The 17,002-nt window shown below is 35.2% G+C and overlaps 10 protein-coding genes across 10 annotated transcripts; 6 read left to right on the forward strand and 4 right to left on the reverse strand.

The window, feature by feature from the left end:
* Nucleotides 1-41: 41 nt before the first annotated feature.
* On the forward strand, nucleotides 42-360 carry BMR1_03g03580 (conserved Plasmodium protein, unknown function; the record flags this gene model as incomplete). Its single annotated transcript, XM_012793873.1, has 2 exons — nucleotides 42-144; nucleotides 167-360. 2 exons carry the CDS (start codon nucleotides 42-44, stop codon nucleotides 358-360), a joined length of 297 nt encoding a protein of 98 aa, XP_012649327.1.
* Nucleotides 491-1,389, reverse strand: BMR1_03g03585 (conserved Plasmodium protein, unknown function; the record flags this gene model as incomplete). The annotated part of the gene is made up of 6 exons (XM_021482176.1): nucleotides 491-694; nucleotides 716-737; nucleotides 760-825; nucleotides 846-924; nucleotides 946-1,296; nucleotides 1,317-1,389. 6 exons carry the CDS (start codon nucleotides 1,387-1,389, stop codon nucleotides 491-493), a joined length of 795 nt encoding a protein of 264 aa, XP_021338724.1.
* BMR1_03g03590 (conserved Plasmodium protein, unknown function) lies at nucleotides 1,488-2,422 on the forward strand (the record flags this gene model as incomplete). Its single annotated transcript, XM_021482177.1, is given in 5 exon segments — nucleotides 1,488-1,750; nucleotides 1,888-1,945; nucleotides 1,967-2,162; nucleotides 2,182-2,304; nucleotides 2,325-2,422. The coding sequence occupies 5 exon segments, from the start codon at nucleotides 1,488-1,490 to the stop codon at nucleotides 2,420-2,422; spliced, it is 738 nt and encodes a 245-aa protein (XP_021338725.1).
* Nucleotides 2,423-2,514: 92 nt separating this feature from the next.
* Nucleotides 2,515-3,239, reverse strand: BMR1_03g03595 (Acyl-CoA-binding domain-containing protein 6; the record flags this gene model as incomplete). Its single annotated transcript, XM_012793876.1, has 4 exons — nucleotides 2,515-2,750; nucleotides 2,773-2,890; nucleotides 2,913-3,015; nucleotides 3,037-3,239. The coding sequence occupies 4 exons, from the start codon at nucleotides 3,237-3,239 to the stop codon at nucleotides 2,515-2,517; spliced, it is 660 nt and encodes a 219-aa protein (XP_012649330.1).
* On the reverse strand, nucleotides 3,440-6,036 carry BMR1_03g03600 (SET domain protein, putative (SET7); the record flags this gene model as incomplete). Its single annotated transcript, XM_021482178.1, has 7 exons — nucleotides 3,440-3,566; nucleotides 3,587-3,708; nucleotides 3,765-3,898; nucleotides 3,921-4,085; nucleotides 4,898-5,002; nucleotides 5,024-5,356; nucleotides 5,574-6,036. 7 exons carry the CDS (start codon nucleotides 6,034-6,036, stop codon nucleotides 3,440-3,442), a joined length of 1,449 nt encoding a protein of 482 aa, XP_021338726.1.
* On the forward strand, nucleotides 6,293-7,630 carry BMR1_03g03605 (NOP56, nucleolar protein 56; the record flags this gene model as incomplete). Its single annotated transcript, XM_012793878.1, has 1 exon — nucleotides 6,293-7,630. The coding sequence occupies one exon, from the start codon at nucleotides 6,293-6,295 to the stop codon at nucleotides 7,628-7,630; it is 1,338 nt and encodes a 445-aa protein (XP_012649332.1).
* Nucleotides 8,150-11,895, forward strand: BMR1_03g03610 (Uncharacterized protein C05D11.1; the record flags this gene model as incomplete). Its single annotated transcript, XM_021482179.1, has 5 exons — nucleotides 8,150-10,706; nucleotides 10,950-11,065; nucleotides 11,088-11,285; nucleotides 11,651-11,767; nucleotides 11,788-11,895. The coding sequence occupies 5 exons, from the start codon at nucleotides 8,150-8,152 to the stop codon at nucleotides 11,893-11,895; spliced, it is 3,096 nt and encodes a 1,031-aa protein (XP_021338727.1).
* On the forward strand, nucleotides 11,983-13,620 carry BMR1_03g03615 (Putative MYST-like histone acetyltransferase 1; the record flags this gene model as incomplete). The annotated part of the gene is made up of 9 exons (XM_021482180.1): nucleotides 11,983-12,051; nucleotides 12,072-12,160; nucleotides 12,183-12,385; nucleotides 12,406-12,577; nucleotides 12,601-12,672; nucleotides 12,696-12,853; nucleotides 12,874-12,950; nucleotides 12,973-13,158; nucleotides 13,387-13,620. 9 exons carry the CDS (start codon nucleotides 11,983-11,985, stop codon nucleotides 13,618-13,620), a joined length of 1,260 nt encoding a protein of 419 aa, XP_021338728.1.
* On the reverse strand, nucleotides 13,877-14,233 carry BMR1_03g03620 (hypothetical protein; the record flags this gene model as incomplete). Its single annotated transcript, XM_012793881.1, has 1 exon — nucleotides 13,877-14,233. One exon carries the CDS (start codon nucleotides 14,231-14,233, stop codon nucleotides 13,877-13,879), a length of 357 nt encoding a protein of 118 aa, XP_012649335.1.
* BMR1_03g03625 (TNF receptor-associated protein 1) lies at nucleotides 14,421-16,842 on the forward strand (the record flags this gene model as incomplete). The annotated part of the gene is made up of 8 exons (XM_021482181.1): nucleotides 14,421-14,552; nucleotides 14,573-14,806; nucleotides 14,885-15,138; nucleotides 15,218-15,521; nucleotides 15,590-15,672; nucleotides 15,697-16,357; nucleotides 16,379-16,517; nucleotides 16,607-16,842. 8 exons carry the CDS (start codon nucleotides 14,421-14,423, stop codon nucleotides 16,840-16,842), a joined length of 2,043 nt encoding a protein of 680 aa, XP_021338729.1.
* Nucleotides 16,843-17,002: the final 160 nt, after the last annotated feature.

The raw sequence follows: 17,002 nt of genomic DNA on the forward strand, positions 1-17,002 counted from the left end.
TTTTATTATCACAATACAACTATATATCTTCAAAGTCACAAATGTTCAACCCGTGCGTCGGCGGGCTTATCGGACAGTTGCAATTCATAGTACATGCATTCAAAGATCTAACTATTCTATTCAGCCGCAAGTTGTTCAGGAAAAGTAAATATAAGCATTGATCTAGGGATTTTCATTGTAAACAAGTATAAGTGGTATCATCGGCACGGATATTGGGCCACAAGGAAGAAGAAGATCGACTTTGACAAGTGGAGGCCATATCGCTACAATGAAGTCAAGGGCAGTGGAAAGAAACCTAGGATGTTTTGGCAGGAAGAATCATACTATAAGCCTCTAAGGAATGCTTTGAGATTTTGGTAGCGCTAGAATATATTTCAAATTTGCGTAAAATTAATTTTTTTACATGTGAATTACTAGTACCTTGTCAATGGTACGGTTATTCCCATTGTCGATATATGTTACCTTTATCGTTACATTAGAAATTTGGTTTTTATATGAGCGACGCAATGTAACGATCAGCCGACCTAACCCGTTTCACGCTGGGGATTAATATGTTTATATGACCATAACCACCAGTGCGAAAATCTGCAATGTTACTTGCCACGGGTAAATCGGTTAGTTTTGATAACACCGACTGGGCTAGCCACCTAGTTTTATCGGGTAAGCTATCCCGCATCAAATAAAAATATATTATCTATATGACACAACATTTTACTGCGCTTGATCCAAGTAAAAGTCTGAATTAGCCATTTTGCTTACAAGAGTTGTCTATTTTGTGGTTTTAGAGATATTGTGTTTAGTCTAGTGAGTGCCTTATTTGCATGTCTGGATTAATAATTTAATACTTTCCGCCGTACAAAATTCTCATATTTAGAAGTAAAATTTCGTTTGAAGTTTCAAAAATATTCTTCAGTTCCGTTAACACTGTATATTTGTGTAGGTTACCTTCCTCTATACATTTAATTTTTAGGCTGTCATTCAAGTCTTGACAACGATTCATACTTGGTGGATTTGTGAATCCAAGGGTAGCTAGGACTTTGGTCATCCATTCAACATTAGGTGTTATCTCTGTGATCCAAGGGGTTTGATTTGTGTTGCCTATCGTCTCTGTACTATCTTGATTATCGATCGTGGCACTGGACGTTTCTAAGGGCTTTCCAACATCTGAACTGGGCCTGATACCTCCATTGTGGATTATTTTTCTAGACACACTAGTGAAATGATTGTGTGTAGGAAATATGTTCACATTTTTGTAACCAAGTTGAAGTTGAACTCCATCGGGGAGGTCCACTGGACCTAAATCAAGTATCACATGCCATAATCATGAGTAGCTGCGATATTTTTAACAAATATACAAAATATTGTTGCAATATACACCCTGTATAACATTTCGTGGCAACATCATTAGTATGTAGGGTATACAGTTATGATCCCACCCAATTAGTTACGTCACTTAACTTATCCATTATACCGTCTAATGGTATGTAATGGCGTTATTTTGGTGTGCAATATTGTATGCAGTTATAATTGTTAATGCATTCTGCCATTTGTCTCTGGATTCTCTGGAATTCAGACGTTATGGCGAATCTGGTAATATAGTTATTAAGGAATACGATAATAAATTGCTAATTAGATCTGAAACCAGAGAAATAATATCATTCTCCCCTAATTCTCTCGAATTGCTATCGCATTTAACTTACAAAAATTTATTCTCGACTGATTCACTTACCAGTAACCACGTCAAACAATGGTATTCACTCACAATCACTATGATTGTTTTACCCAATAAATCAACATGATTCACCATGTTGATTTCAAAATGTTATGAGCATCGAAATTAAAAATCTAATAATCTTCATTCTAATAAATCCTACACTTCTTACACAGGCAACTACATTCATTTGATACGTTTCAGGATAACGAATCGCAACTTTGGACGCCAAATGTAAATGTTCTAATAAATTAGAAGACATCACAATGTGGCAACTCAGGAGATATCTTTTTGGGTGGATTTTGCAAATTGGCACATGGAGAAGCTATTAGGTACTACAACTCATTGCCACAGCATACACTAGCTAGGTTGACTGCTAGGGTCCACTTTTTTGATAAATGGTTGGGTCAATCCATTATTTTGGCCGTAAACAACAAAATTGTATGGACAGGTAAGCACTCAGTAACTAGACACCTACAAATGGTGCGAGGACTTTTCAATGAATTGCAAAAGTGATGGCATTGATGTATGTGGGCAGCAATATCCAGATAGGATATCTGTTTCACTCGATGTAACATTTGCACATACCGAGGGTACAATTTGTGTCATTTAGATTCGCTGATGATATCATTTTCTAGTACACTAAACAAAGATACAGACCCGTGCGAAATATCTTGGGGTGTTGATGATGTGGCCCTTTACCTAGTTTGATTGAAAAAAAATTCTCAGATCAAACACAAAATCAATAGTAATAGGGCGAGTATCTAATTTATATTGTAACAATATCAGTTATGAATAATTTATCAATTGTGGGTCGTATTGTTCGCTACTCCCCCATGCAATACCAATAAATCGATGCAATTTTGCGAATTAGCAATATTTGCCACGTCAAGAGGTGAATCTCCAAAATTGTCCTTTACATTCACGTCCATTCCAAATTCCAATAAAAGTTTAACTATATCAACATGATCTCTGTCCGATGCTAAATGTAAAAGTGTCATCCCATCATCACCTTTTGTAGATATAAGCGAAGGCCTTTCTATGTATATATATTATATTACCATTTAGAAGTTCAGACAATTTGCTAATGTCTCCAGTATTGACCAGTTGAAAAATGTAGAGTGGATTACTGCTGTCCATATCATCATTTATATTCATCTTGCTGATGGATCCAAAGTGCTATTTGAAATAATTTGTTTACCGATAGCCCAGTATCATACTTAAGCTTCAGCGAATTAACTAGGTCAATGTACATTTTCTTGGCTGCCCTAATGGACAAGTGATTGCACTTGTCCCAGTATTCCCTAAGTCACAAATGCGATTACCTCTTCTCGGGTGAATCAACAAATGTTGTGGAATGACATTTTCCGTAAAGTGACCGTTTGAATAGGCCATACAATTCGAGATATTCTTTTAGTGAACAGTTTAGTCGAATGATTTGTGCATCCATACATGCATTCTTGAACTCATTGTTCAGCTTAAATGTTACAAAGCTGAGTAGATAATCACATAAATCACCAAGTATCATTTTGTTGCTTTACGTCATTTGTTTTTAAGACTGTTGCTAGGAGGTGGTTTGATATTTAATGCCATTATAGAAAGAATTATATACATAATTTACACCATACAGTATGTTACTTGCCCACTATCACTAATACTTGATCCGGTAACTAGTACACATTTACAATTTTTTAAAAAATTAATACCTTAAACCTAAATCTGTAGCCTTTAAGCTCTTAGGGACCCCCTTATCAAGTTCATCTTATTGTACACTGATAGGAAGTAGTCATGGCTTGAGCCACAAAGCACCTGCAATAACGCAGCAGAACGGTAGTAATACTTTGCCATCATGCTCCTACATAAAAATAAACTTGCTTGCTATATTCTTCAATAACATCCGTTGATTTAGCTTCAAAATCAAATCCGATACTGGATGCTATTACGTCTCCAAGTTCCTCAAATATGAAAGCAGCAGTGTAAGTCGCGCCTCCAAATGCCTATATTAACTTTACACAGTTTCCTTAAAGGTGAAAAGAGTTTTAAAAATACTTACTTTCTCAATATAGGCAATACGACTTATTTGCATTTGCATTATACGGTCGGAAAGGGAATTCTTGGCAAAATGCTCATACATATACGACTCCAGGGTATATATTATCCAATGCTGCTTAAAAATGTCTTGTGCCCCTGAAATTAAACAATTAATTACTTTCATACACCTGGATTACGTCGTTGTAGTCGTTCTTATTTATTGAATTAACGCGATTCCTATAGTCTTCATCAAATTTGAGACACTCAGCAAATTGCTCTGCGGATAATTTGCGATGGCACGAATTGCACTTGGAAGATTCGTCGTTTTGAATGTATACGGTGCCTAAATTATTGGTGAATGTTGGTGGAGTCTGTTTTTATCATTTAATCATGGATATTGAACGGATGACGAGTCTATCTAAAGGTGTATATATAGTGACTATGTTACATTGGCGGCGGGACATATTTAATAAATATTCATTGAAACACATATAATATACTGGATTGGGGTGTTGCACTAGTCCAAATCGATAAACCAGCGATATAGCCCATATTACCCCTTGCGCCTATGCTAGTGTTTAAACTGCCATAAGCTACTGTAATCACGTATCATAAGTGCGATACAGTACCGCAACTGGATGTCAGTATCAAAGTTAATATGTACTGTTTATAGTGGACTAAATGGTTGTTAGTGAAATTTCATTCATCATAAGACACAAATGAGTCACATAGAAAATTGTATACATTTTGCACAGTAAATTGTGTGCTCTTGTATTTGGTTTATTTGAGAAATATTTCGAAATTTTATCAAATCCCAATATTCAAGCAGAGTGGTCATTTAGTGTTACATGGTCTCGCAGTGTGGTTTTGGAACTAACAACGAAATGTATTGTTCCCAAAAATTTCATAAAAGAGTAAAATAATGTAAGATAAGGCAATTTCAATATATTTAGAGATTTATCAGTACTAAAGCTTATAATATGTAAGATAGAGTTAATAACAGGATGATGCGGGTAAAATTTTAGGTTAAGGAATTGGGGGCTAGAGTAAATATAAAGATACACACGTATGGGAAAACTTGTCAGTAATAGTCATATATTGAGTGGATTTTATCTGGGTTTTCGTTCGTCTAACAATAAATACTATAAGACATACCTATTTGGCAATTTGAACAAATGAAACCCCGGGCATAGTCAATCGGTAATATGCATCTTTCACACTCACACACGAAGGCCCAATTGGAAAGTTTGTCTCTTCGAACTAAATTATGCCGCAAAATACCATCAGCAGAACAAAGGAGATCATACTCAGAGAGATAAGATATCGTTATTTCGTCTCCTGGATTTAAATACCTTCTAGCACGTAATACAAAATTCCCATCTCCCACATGATGCCAGCAGCAACTAGGGTCACAAGAATGTGAAACGTAAGACATGCACTCATACAGTAGTAACCCTTCATCGTGAAGTGAATGGCCAAATGCGTTACAGGGCCACATTTGGATCAGTCGCTGGTACTCGTATAGCATTTGTTTGTGCTCATTCTCATTGCGATTTTTTAGAGCGCCGATTCTGTCCGCAACACGGATTATATCAGGATGGATTGATTTCACCTCTAAATGTTTATCATAATTGATATTTTTATATAAATTTGGTCAGTAAGTATGATTATTTGCAATAAAAATATTCTGTTAAAAATGATTTAAAAAATTATTTATTAATTAAAAGGTCATATACTATAGTAAGGAAACAATTTATCATATAATTTCATTAAATTTTTCATATGAAAATAATTTTTTGATTTTTACTAATATATTTATGATTAAACCCACCAGGAGCCCACTTAAGTAGCATCTTCTTTCTTTTCTCAATGCCTCCGAATATAAGAGAGGCTAATGCTGCCAAATGCCATATTGGTGCCAGTTCCAGTGGCTGCTCAGCATGTATTGCCGTTAATACCTCCCAAAGTTCTTTGTACATATCTGGCAATATGACAAACAACGGGGCCTCTACAAATATCACATCTCCCGCCGCTACGTGCCGTCTAGTAAACATACAATTACCCTTGCCAGACAGTGGATGTACTTGGACGTGCTTTAAAATGGCACTGGGTTCCATGGGAGTGAAGAGTGATGAATCCTTGCATTCATCATTAGAGGCATCAGAGCAGGCAGAGTTTGCTGAATTTTTCAATTCATTGGATTGCTGAGTATCAGAATCAAATACAGTGGACCCCCCGGCATCATTGAAAGCATTAATTTTCATGCACTCAAATGTCGTAACAAATGTGTCCATGTCACAACATTGATCGTTAAAAAATGTGTGCAATTAATTTGTGTGTATCATATAACTAGAATTGTAGATCTTGCAAAGTTTAGCGCGATTATATGTTATGAATATAATGTATCGCCCTACAACAAACAATCACTCGGTATCACCAGCAACACAATCATCACTAATTGATAGCACTAATGTCTAAAAGTTCCACTATTTGATTCTGGCACTAACATTTATTAGTTTAACCAATTAATGATATACTAATATCTGCAACATGGCACTGATGCTATTGTACGAAACGGCTGCTGGGTATGCATTGTACAAGGTGGAAGAGTGGGACAGGATTGGGAATGATGGATCAATAGAGGAATTAGTTAAAAATGAGAGTTTATTTTCAAAGATGGTAAATTTTGTCGCCTTCCAACCTTTCAAGAGTTCTGCCGAAGCGCTTGAAAACATAACTGCAATTGCAGCTGGAGAAGCCACCGATTTACTAGTTTCATTCCTTCAACAAAACATTCCACAACCAAAGAAAATGATTCTGGCGGTAATAGAACCAGGGCTCGGTAAGAGCTTGTCAAATAAGGGGTTTAACATGAAATTTGACTCCGATTGCTTGGAATTAATTCGTGGGTGTAGGCTTTATGAATCCAAAAATATAGCCAAATTTTCAGATATCGTCCTAGATATAGAGAGATTTCAAGTGGGTTTGGCCCATAGCTACGCTAGATCCAAGATGAAACAGGATCCGTCAAGATATGATAAACCCATTATCAATATTGTAGCCACTCTTGAATCTGTGGAAAAGAATTTAAACACTTTTGCCATGCGGGTAAGGGAGTGGTACGGCTGGCATTTTCCTGAACTAAACAAGATTATTGAAGACCACAAAACATACTCCAATGTTATTCAGTTTATCCAGTTTAGGGAAAAGTTTGATGCACTAGAAGATTACACGCCGCTACTTCAATTTGTTTCAGAGGATGTTGCTAATAACATTATTAAAGCCAGTGCACAATCCATGGGACAGGAAATTACTGAAGGGGATATGTTAAACATTCTAAATATTACCAAGACTATAATAAAGCTTTCTGATATGAGAGAGAGGTTAACAGCTCACCTGATGAATAAGATGAAATTTGCAGCACCTAATTTGACTGAATTACTTGGTGACTATTTATCTGGTCGATTAATTAGCCATGCTGGATCATTAGTCAATTTGGCCAAATGCCCCGCAAGTACTATACAAATTCTTGGGGCAGAAAAGGCACTATTTAGAGCCTTAAAGACACGGTCTAATACCCCCAAGTATGGATTCCTATACCAATCCAGTTACATTGGCAAGGCTTCAATTAAAAATAAGGGCAAAGCAGCTAGATACCTAGCCAATAAATGCGCCCTCGCAGCGCGCTTGGACTGCTTCTCTGACAATGTATCCAATGTCTACGGGAAGGCAATGAAGATGCAGTTGAATAAGCAGTTGGAGTATGTAACGAGTGGCGGAGACAAGCCTGAACAAAATTTAAATGTGATGAGGGAGGCTATCGCAAACGATGAGACTAGGAAAAGCAATGACCAGGAGGTGAAGACGACTGGGCTCCTCTGGTTCTGATACGAGTCTTTGAATGATTATTTTATACGTAGTTAAATATATTAAATTTATGTATTTACTAATTTTCAACAGTATTTCTTTAGTTTAATTGTTTATACGGTTCATGGACTGATCAATGTCATATGGTAGAATATCCCATGTGGAATATACGGGAGTATTTAGAAATAATAATTGATAAGGAATGATTTAGAAGAGTTTTTACAATTGTAAATAATGGTTAAGAATTACATATAAATTTAAATATAGCTTTGAAGATCGTGTCTAAACAATGTGTTGTTTTGGAAATATGACAAAATTTTAACTCCTATTTCCTACTAGAAAGACTAAAAGCAATACTAACAACATTAAAGGTATGATAATTATTTAAGCATCAAAGTTTATACAATTATAGCTAATTAGCTGAAAAATTCTATCAGAATACAACCTGTTGTAATGACAAAAACTCCAACACAACAATAAATACGACATATGTAGTGTTATTTAGTATATACTAATAATAGTATAACCCTGTATCGCAGGATGGAAAATTTTGAACTATTAACCACAGTTACTACCAAACACTTACGATTAAATGAATATAAATCAAAAACGTCTGGTGTTAGAATTTTTATAGGAAATTACAGTTGCCCATTAGTCTACTCCTTCTATATAATACCAACTGAAGCGGATACTGATGAAGGACTGCCACATACTTTGGAACATTTGATTTTTTTAGGCAGTAAGAATTACCCAGATCGCGGAATACTGGATATGATTTCCAGCAAATGCTTGTCAATAGGCACAAATGCATGGACTGCAGTTGATCACACATGTTACACTCTAACAACTGCAGGATTGGAAGGCACTTTACAAATATTGCCCATTTATATGGACCACATTTTACAGCCAGTCCTAAGTGAAGATGGATTTATGACGGATGTGCATTATGTAAATAATAAAGGGAAAAATTCAGGTGTTGTATATTGCGAAATGAAATCAAGAGAACACACGCAAGAAGATTTGATGACTCATACATTGCTAGATATGTTATACCCAGGTAATAGCAGTTACAAGCGCAATACGGGGGGTAAGTTAGCTGATTTGAGAGATACTACAATTTGTAGAGTTCGTGAATATCATAGCAAGTTTTACAGGTATGATAATTTATCTCTGTGCTTTCTAGGAGGGATATACGATGATAATTTGATACTGTCAGCTATTAGCCAAATAGAAACAAATATACTGCAATCGCCAAAAACCATAAAGCCTTGGTCAGACGATGATAAGAATATTCAACAACTTAAACAATCAATAACCAAAACAATTAAGTATCCTTCAGATGATGATGAATATGGAAAAGTCAGTATTTCATGGCGTGGTCCCAAATGGAATGAATTCCAGTTAATCTACGCCATCAATATATTGGGTTCATATCTTGTCGACTCAGCAACATCGCCATTGGAGTCAAAATTGGTACATATCGATGACCCTTGGGGAAGCGCAGTAGAATTTGATTTTGATTTGTTCAAATCTACAAATTTTTCGTTACACTTAAAGGATACGCCCGTCAAAAAAATCAACCAAGCAAAACAGGCTGTAATGAATTTAATTAGTGAGATAGCACAACAGCCTTTCGACATGATTAGGATGGAGACATTGATTGAGAGAGCCAGAATTAATTACCTAAGGGAAATGGAAACTTGTCTACACGAAGCAATAATTGATGTCTTAATTGAATACATAATATATAGCAATAACCCCAATGATTTATGCACGATGGTTAAGGAAGTTGGTTACAACGAATTTGTCAAAAACAAGCCAGAAAGTTTTTGGAAAGAATTGCTTCAAAAGTGGTTCATAAACAATCATAATTGTGTATGCATTGGCGTGCCATCTACTGAAGAAGGCAAGAGAATTGAGAAAGAAGAGGAGGAATTGGAGCAGCTTCAGATAGAAAAATTTGGCAAGGAAAACCTTGAAAGAATCACTGAATATATAGAACAATTGCTAAATTCAAATTCAAATGGGCCACCCAAACACCTATTAGATGCAGTTAGTCCATGTGACATATCTAAGATTAAATTGCCGAATAAGCCACTATACTGTAACTACAAACAAATTTCTTGCGAAAATGAAGATAATGAAATTGTGGTCACTGGATTATTGAGTGATATTGTTAAAATAAAGTATCCATTCCAACTTAATGATATTGAATCAGATTTTGTGCAAATTCAAGTCATGTTTAACATTGAACATTCTGGATTGTGTGAAAATGAATTTAAAATGGTACAGTTGCTATGTGATATATTATTTGATCTAGACTGTGTAATTTGTGGCAAATTTGTCAACAGGGAGGAGTTTACAAAACAACTGTTAAGTTGTACAACTCACTACGGGGCTAATGTGGGTCTATCATCTAGCCGATTCAATCCCGATTCTTTTTCTCAATTTATCACTTTAACAATCGTAGGCCCAACGGAACATTACACACAAATCGTTACATTGTTACACTCGATAATATCACCAGATTCTCAATTACATCTGCCAGAAGATAGGCTGAAACAGCAAGTGGAAGTGCTTAAAAAGAGGTGCACCAAGAAAAAATCATCTGCGCAGACGCTCCTAAATCAGCTGACAACATCTCATCGTTACAAATATGAGTGTATATCTAACAGATGTGGGATAGCACAACAAGAAAATTTTTTACAGCAACCCCTATCAAGTACAGATCTATTGGGGTTGTGCAAAAAGATATTCATCCCCTCAAATATGCTGGTGCAGATAATTTGCCAATATAGAAAATTGCCTAGTGATTGGCTAGATCCATGGTTCAAGATATATTCAGGTACTAAAGATTCTGATGTGGAATTAGATACTAGTCCCGCTATTGTTACAATTGATAATATAAGAAAACATTTTAACATGGTTTACATGTATGATCATTTGGAAAAATATTTGAATTATAGTGGTATCATTTGCGGTTCAACTTCAATTAGCGTTTCTCACCTGAACTTAATTATTGATGGACCTGTGGGTTATGATCATCCCGAACTACCGGCCCTGTATATACTAACTGAATTGATGTCTATGGTGGAAGGTATGTGTTATTAATGAATTTAAATTTTGGATAAAATTTAAATTAATTACAATCCAGATCACTACATATTTATAGTTTATTGTAGATTCATTAAATGCATTCCACATACGAATGTTAACGCTGATGAATATTCTAACGAAAATAATAAACAAATCAAATTGCTGTATAAATAAGAATTACAGAATAAGTCTATAAATTTCAAATTTTCGGCATAATTAAAAAACCTATATTGTATTTATATAGGTCCTCTATACCGTTTGATTCGTGGAGGTGGCTACTCTTACGGCTGCAATATGTCCTACAATGCCTTAGAAGGGGAATTGCATTTACATATCCCACATGCTGTGAACATAATTGAAGTAGGCACATGTATTTACTCAGGCTTTAAAGGTTGTAAACGATTACATACGCTACAAACCAAACATTAAAACGCTACTAGAGAATATAGATATAGCTAAGGCTTCCGTAGCGTTCTCCATAGTGGATAAGGAGGAAACACTAACCGATCACGCTTACCAGACCATGGTTAATTCGCTGAAGGGATTGCCACATTATTACTCACAGATACTATTAGATAAGGTAATTATCCAAAGCTTAGATACTAAAATGGCAAATTACGTACAACAAAACTCTTTATCCTACACGATGCCTGTTTTAATGCATGTATTGTTCCGTTATGTTGTGCAATAATCTCTATAGTTGTGTATACGTTATTTTGTTAAATTGTATTATTAAAATTTATTGTTTCAATGAATAAGAATATAATACTGTGAAATTTTAATTTAAAGTGATCCATTAATTATAAAAATCAAAATTATTAAATGTATATTATGTGAATGTGATAATAAGCAATCGGTAATTTAATATGTAACTGATTAGTTGCCCACAAATTAAAATATTTTGCGTTTAAATTATTATTATTTTTTAACGAAATTCATATTCAGATGTCGAAAGTAACAAATGAGCAAATTGAAAGTGTGGCTAATATATATTTGAAAAGGTTTCTACCAGAAAATCTAGCTCCTGGTAGCAGCTTGTGTATAGTAACAAATAATAAAATGGTAATTGTATGCTAATATAGTTGGAAGATGTGCACAAGGGGCTTTGCGATATGGGTTATGGCACCGTAGTTAAAATGACCTGCCCCCAGATGGTTGATGCAGCATCGCGTGGCAATATTATGGGCTGAGGCAGTACATGATTTTCAATTTTATTTTAGTCTCACTGTGTATACCAAATACTTTTGCAGAAATAGTATCCCCTAAAAATAGTTGTTATGGGCGGAAAGGGGAAGATACCCCCGGGGGGTGTAAATTCTAAGGCTTTTGAAAATCATTCCTTGATGGTGAGACATAGTTTATCCAGTTCCCCAATGCTTATCCGCCACATTTAACCCTTTGGGGGCATGATAAGTCAGACGATACCTGGAAGATGTGTTCCATCATACATGCAAGGTTGTAGTGTATTTTTATACAGGCCCAGAACCGGAGTAGAGTTGATTCAAACTAAATTCGATCAATTAGACGCGTCAGATTTTGATTACTATATACATTGGCAAGGGCTGGATCGTAGGTTGGATTGTTGGATTCCCTGGGTAGATTTGAGGTCTCTGGAAGATGAACCTGAAGAGGGCAAGATTTTGCGTATCGAAAATGACGGTAGCGAATCTCACCATGGAGGTATACGGCAATAAATTCAGGAATGGATGCGGAATATCTCAGAGAGCATGAGAATAATACCAAACTTAAGACCATTTTGAAGATTAAACTGGGTAAACACTTAGTGGATACATGGTACTTTTCTCCCTATCCTAAAGATTATCAAAATTTGGATGTTTTGTATATCTGCGAATTTTGTCTCAACTTTTTCAGGTATACCCAACAAACTTATACAGATATGAAACTGAGATGAATAGACATATTGTCAGGTGTGAAATAAGACATCCTCCTGGAAATGAGATTTATAGGTAAAAACAGCAATTGATTTTAGAGATGGTAAAATTTCCATGTTTGAAGTTGATGGATCTCTTAATCGCGTCTATTGTGAGAATTTATGCTATCTATCAAAATTGTTCCTTGATCACAAGAGTTTGAGACACACTGTCAATCTGTTCCTGTATTACATATTGACAGAGTATGATGATAATGGTACAAGGGCATTTATGTAGGTTATCACATTACTGGTTATTTTTCCAAAGAAAAGCATAGTAAAAATAATGTGTCATGTCTATTGTGTCTGCCTCAAGTGAGTAATTAATATGATTTAGCACCAGAGGAAGGGTTATGGTAAATTTCTGATTTGTTTTAGCTACCTGCTTTCCAGAAAGGAAAAAAAGGTTGGGACGCCTGAGCGTCCATTATCAGATCTGGGCAAAGCTTCATACATGTCCTACTGGGGGAAGTGTCTGTATGATATACTAAGAGATGAAAGTGTCAATCAGTATTCTATCCAGGTATGTAACTACCCTGGATAGTTTTGTAATATATTGCGGCAATCGTGGCACAACCCCATCATCAACGGTTCTATTTTTGCATATTACGTGTACAAAGATTTCTTTGAGTAAATGAATTTTGTTTTTTGAATTGAAATTGTTTACAGCTATAAGTATTTAATTTCCTTATTAAATTTCTATTTTTACGAAAAAAAACTAAAATTTACTTCTATTCATTATTTTATATAGGAAATATCTTCAATGACATGTTTTGAAGGGGCGGATATAGTAGCGTGCCTGGAGGAGAGGGGATTGTTACATACCTTATCCAGTGGCGAGCCGATAATAATTGCCAATGAACAGTTGCTAGAGAAATTGAAGGGGGAGAGTAGCGTGAAAACCCGTATTGCAGATGCGGATAAGCTGCACTGGATACCCTACGACATGTACAATGAGACACACGAGTTGAATCTGCCTCATTAACTATTTTTGTATTTAAAACTTTTCATTTGAAAGTTGAAAATATTTGCTTTTATTCGCCTATAGTACATTTTACTATATGTAAATTTATTTCCAATTTACAAAATTTTACATTCTATTAATTGTATAAATCACTCACATTTAGTGATCGCTTTGAATTGAGAAATTAGATACGGTTTCGTGTTGAATAAAATCTACAAGATTCTTTTTCTTCATTTTTATAGGAAAAATTTTGTCTAGAAAGACTTCCAAAATTTTTTTATATGTCAGTATCCAAATTTAGTAAATAAAGTATATCTCTAGCCTTACATGTTGTAGCTTGTTGTTCTAATGGTTTAAAAAATGAATTACAGGCGTTGGGTGGTATTTTATTCTCAAAATGTGTGAGATAGTGCTTCAGAATAAAAATATCAACGTCTTCTACAACTTTTTGTTTATCCTCTACGGTAGAGTTTAAAAATTTGGCGATGAAACTGAATGATTTCACAACTTCTTCATCATCTACCAATTTTTCAGTGTCAAAATCGATTGTTTTAAATATTTTAAATACGTCAATCCCATCAGATGATTTGATAAATTGTTTTGATATGTCACCAAGTGAATGTTTTTTGGGCATTTCTATAACGATATGTTGGATTGTTTTCAAAAGGTGTCCGTTTAAATGAGGTTACATTGTTCCAAGTATTACACACAATTTCCAAGCTTTTACTTCCGGCACTGTCAATTTATTTCCGGTAAGAAATCATCAAATATAGGCTGGCCCCCCACAGTATTAGCATACTCTAAATCGTCATTAGTTCAAAATGCTAACAAAAATAGCTGCGCAAAATGCAATGAGGCGTTTAAATATAAAATGCAATCATTTAAGATATGTGACTTCGTTAAACAATTATATATTTAAGTTTTCTAGGAGATATATGTCTGCGGAATCTCAAGTAATAACTCAATAATGCAGAAAATGGAATTTAAAGCTGAGACTAAGAAGTTACTGCAAATTGTTGCTCATTCGCTGTATAAGGACAAAGAAATTTTTGTTAGGGAACTAATTAGTAACGCTTCCGACGCTTTGGAGAAGTTGAGATTCCTTGAAGCAATTCAACAAGAATTGGTTAACTCTAAATTGGACCCCGAAATGCCGCTTAAAATTGTTGTAAAAGTGGATAAAGATGCTAAAACTTTTACCATACAGGTTAATATATATTATAATTTAAATAACTTATTATACATTGTTAATACGTTATATATTATATCTAAGCTTATTACGTAGGATACGGGTATTGGAATGACCAAAGATGATGTAATTGAAAACCTAGGAACGATAGCCAAATCTGGATCTCTTGCCTTTATTGAACAACAAGGATTGAGTAATGACGACAAGGGGAATGCCATAATTGGACAATTTGGTGTAGGGTTCTACTCCTCATTTGTGGTATCGAATAAAGTGGAGGTTTTTACTCGCAATTACAATGGATTGCCCGGTGTTCATTGGGTTTCAGATGGCATGGGTGAATTTACAATAAGGTATGTTTTTTACTATGTCTATTATCTCGTATGTAGTTAAATATCATTCTTAATTGATGTCAAATTTGTCATAATATAGCGAAATCAATGAATCTCCACGAGGAACAAAGATTGTTTGCCACTTACGAGATGACTGTGTCGATTTTTGCGATTTTAACAAAATAAAAACGGTTTGCGAAAAATTCTCAAGTTTCATCAGTTTCCCTCTGTACATAGAAAAGGAAGGGAAAGAAGTAGAAGTCACTTCGCAAAAGGCTTTATGGTTGCAAAATGATGCGAGCGATGAAGAACATACGGCTTTCTTTAGACATCTAAGTAATACAAGTTGGGGAGAACCATTTTATAAGTTCTACTACAAAACGGATGCACCACTGTCCATTAAGGTAGGAAAATATCCTAAATGTTTTTTTAAAAATATTTTAAGATCGTTCTAATTTTCAAATTCATTTAGTCCCTGTTTTATATTCCAGAAGACGCCCCAAACCGAATGTTTCAAGCTGGCAATAACGATGTAGGCGTCTCTCTTTACTCCAAGTAACCCGATACATTAATATTTAGACGCGTGCTAATTAAAAAATCAGCTGATAGTATCATCCCCAAGTGGCTATTCTTTATAAAAGGAGTGATAGATTGTGATGATATGCCCCTAAACGTGTCCCGAGAGGAGATGCAAAATTCGCTGCTTATTGGCAAACTTGGAAAGACAATCGTACTCAGAGTGTTAAAATTCCTGCATGATGAAGCAAAAAGAGATGTTGATAAGTACAATAAGTTTTACAACAAATACTCTTATTACATCAAAGAGGGCTTGCTAGATCAGGCACATACCAATGGGCCTTACAAGGAATCCCTTGAGGCACTACTTCGCTTTGAATCCTCATTGGGAAGTGAAAACGAATTAGTGTCACTTGATCAATATATACAGACTATGAAGGAGGGACAGCAAAATATATACGTATTTTGCGCATCCAACCGCGCCACCGCTATGGCATCCCCCTATATGGAAATTTTCAATAGAAGAGAACGCAATGTGTTGTTGATGTATGATGAAATTGATGAATTCGTCGCCATGAACATACAAAAATATAAAGACAAGAAAATTGTCTCTATTGATTCGCCTGAGGATGATTTTGAACCCAATCTAGAGCAGTTGGACACCACTGACGACTTGAAAACACTTTCTGGCGAAGAACAAGACAAAGTTGTATCATTCTTCAAGGTAACTGTCAGACCATTTTAGGAGGTAATACCTAAGGTATCATCTGTTAAGTTTTCGGATCGCCTAGTAGATTCACCAGCGGTAGCCACAGGTTTCTTATCATCTGCTCTGAGGAAGGTGATGAAGGCGACCATGAAGGGTTCCACCGAGGGCAATAACAGTATGTCATTTTATTTTATGTGATAATGATTGGTTGAATATTTTTACATATAAATAATCCGTTAGATATGATACAATATAATCATGTAGGCTTGAATGACTTGCCCTGTTCAATTGAGTTGAACAGCAAACATATCATAATAACACAACTGCACAAGTTGATAGACTTCAATCGTCCAGTTGCAGAAATTGTTGCAAAACAAGTGTATGACAATGCTTGTATTGCAGCTGGGATAGTTGATGATCCAAGGATTATGCTTGACCGCCTAAACAAGCTGGTTGAAAGTGTTGTCAAGTATGCCACTGTACACGACTCTACAAACTGAGTGTGTGTGATATGTTTATTACGAAGTAACGATGTATTATCGATTAAATATTTTTTGAGTGTAATACAACACTAATAGTCATAGCATATTGTTTTTTCATGCTTATTATTGTCATGAAATACAATACAAGTATAAATATATGTGTGATACAATTGTGTGG

Source organism: Babesia microti, chromosome III, assembly GCF_000691945.2.
Source record: "Babesia microti strain RI chromosome III, complete genome".
NCBI lineage: Eukaryota > Apicomplexa > Aconoidasida > Piroplasmida > Babesiidae > Babesia > Babesia microti.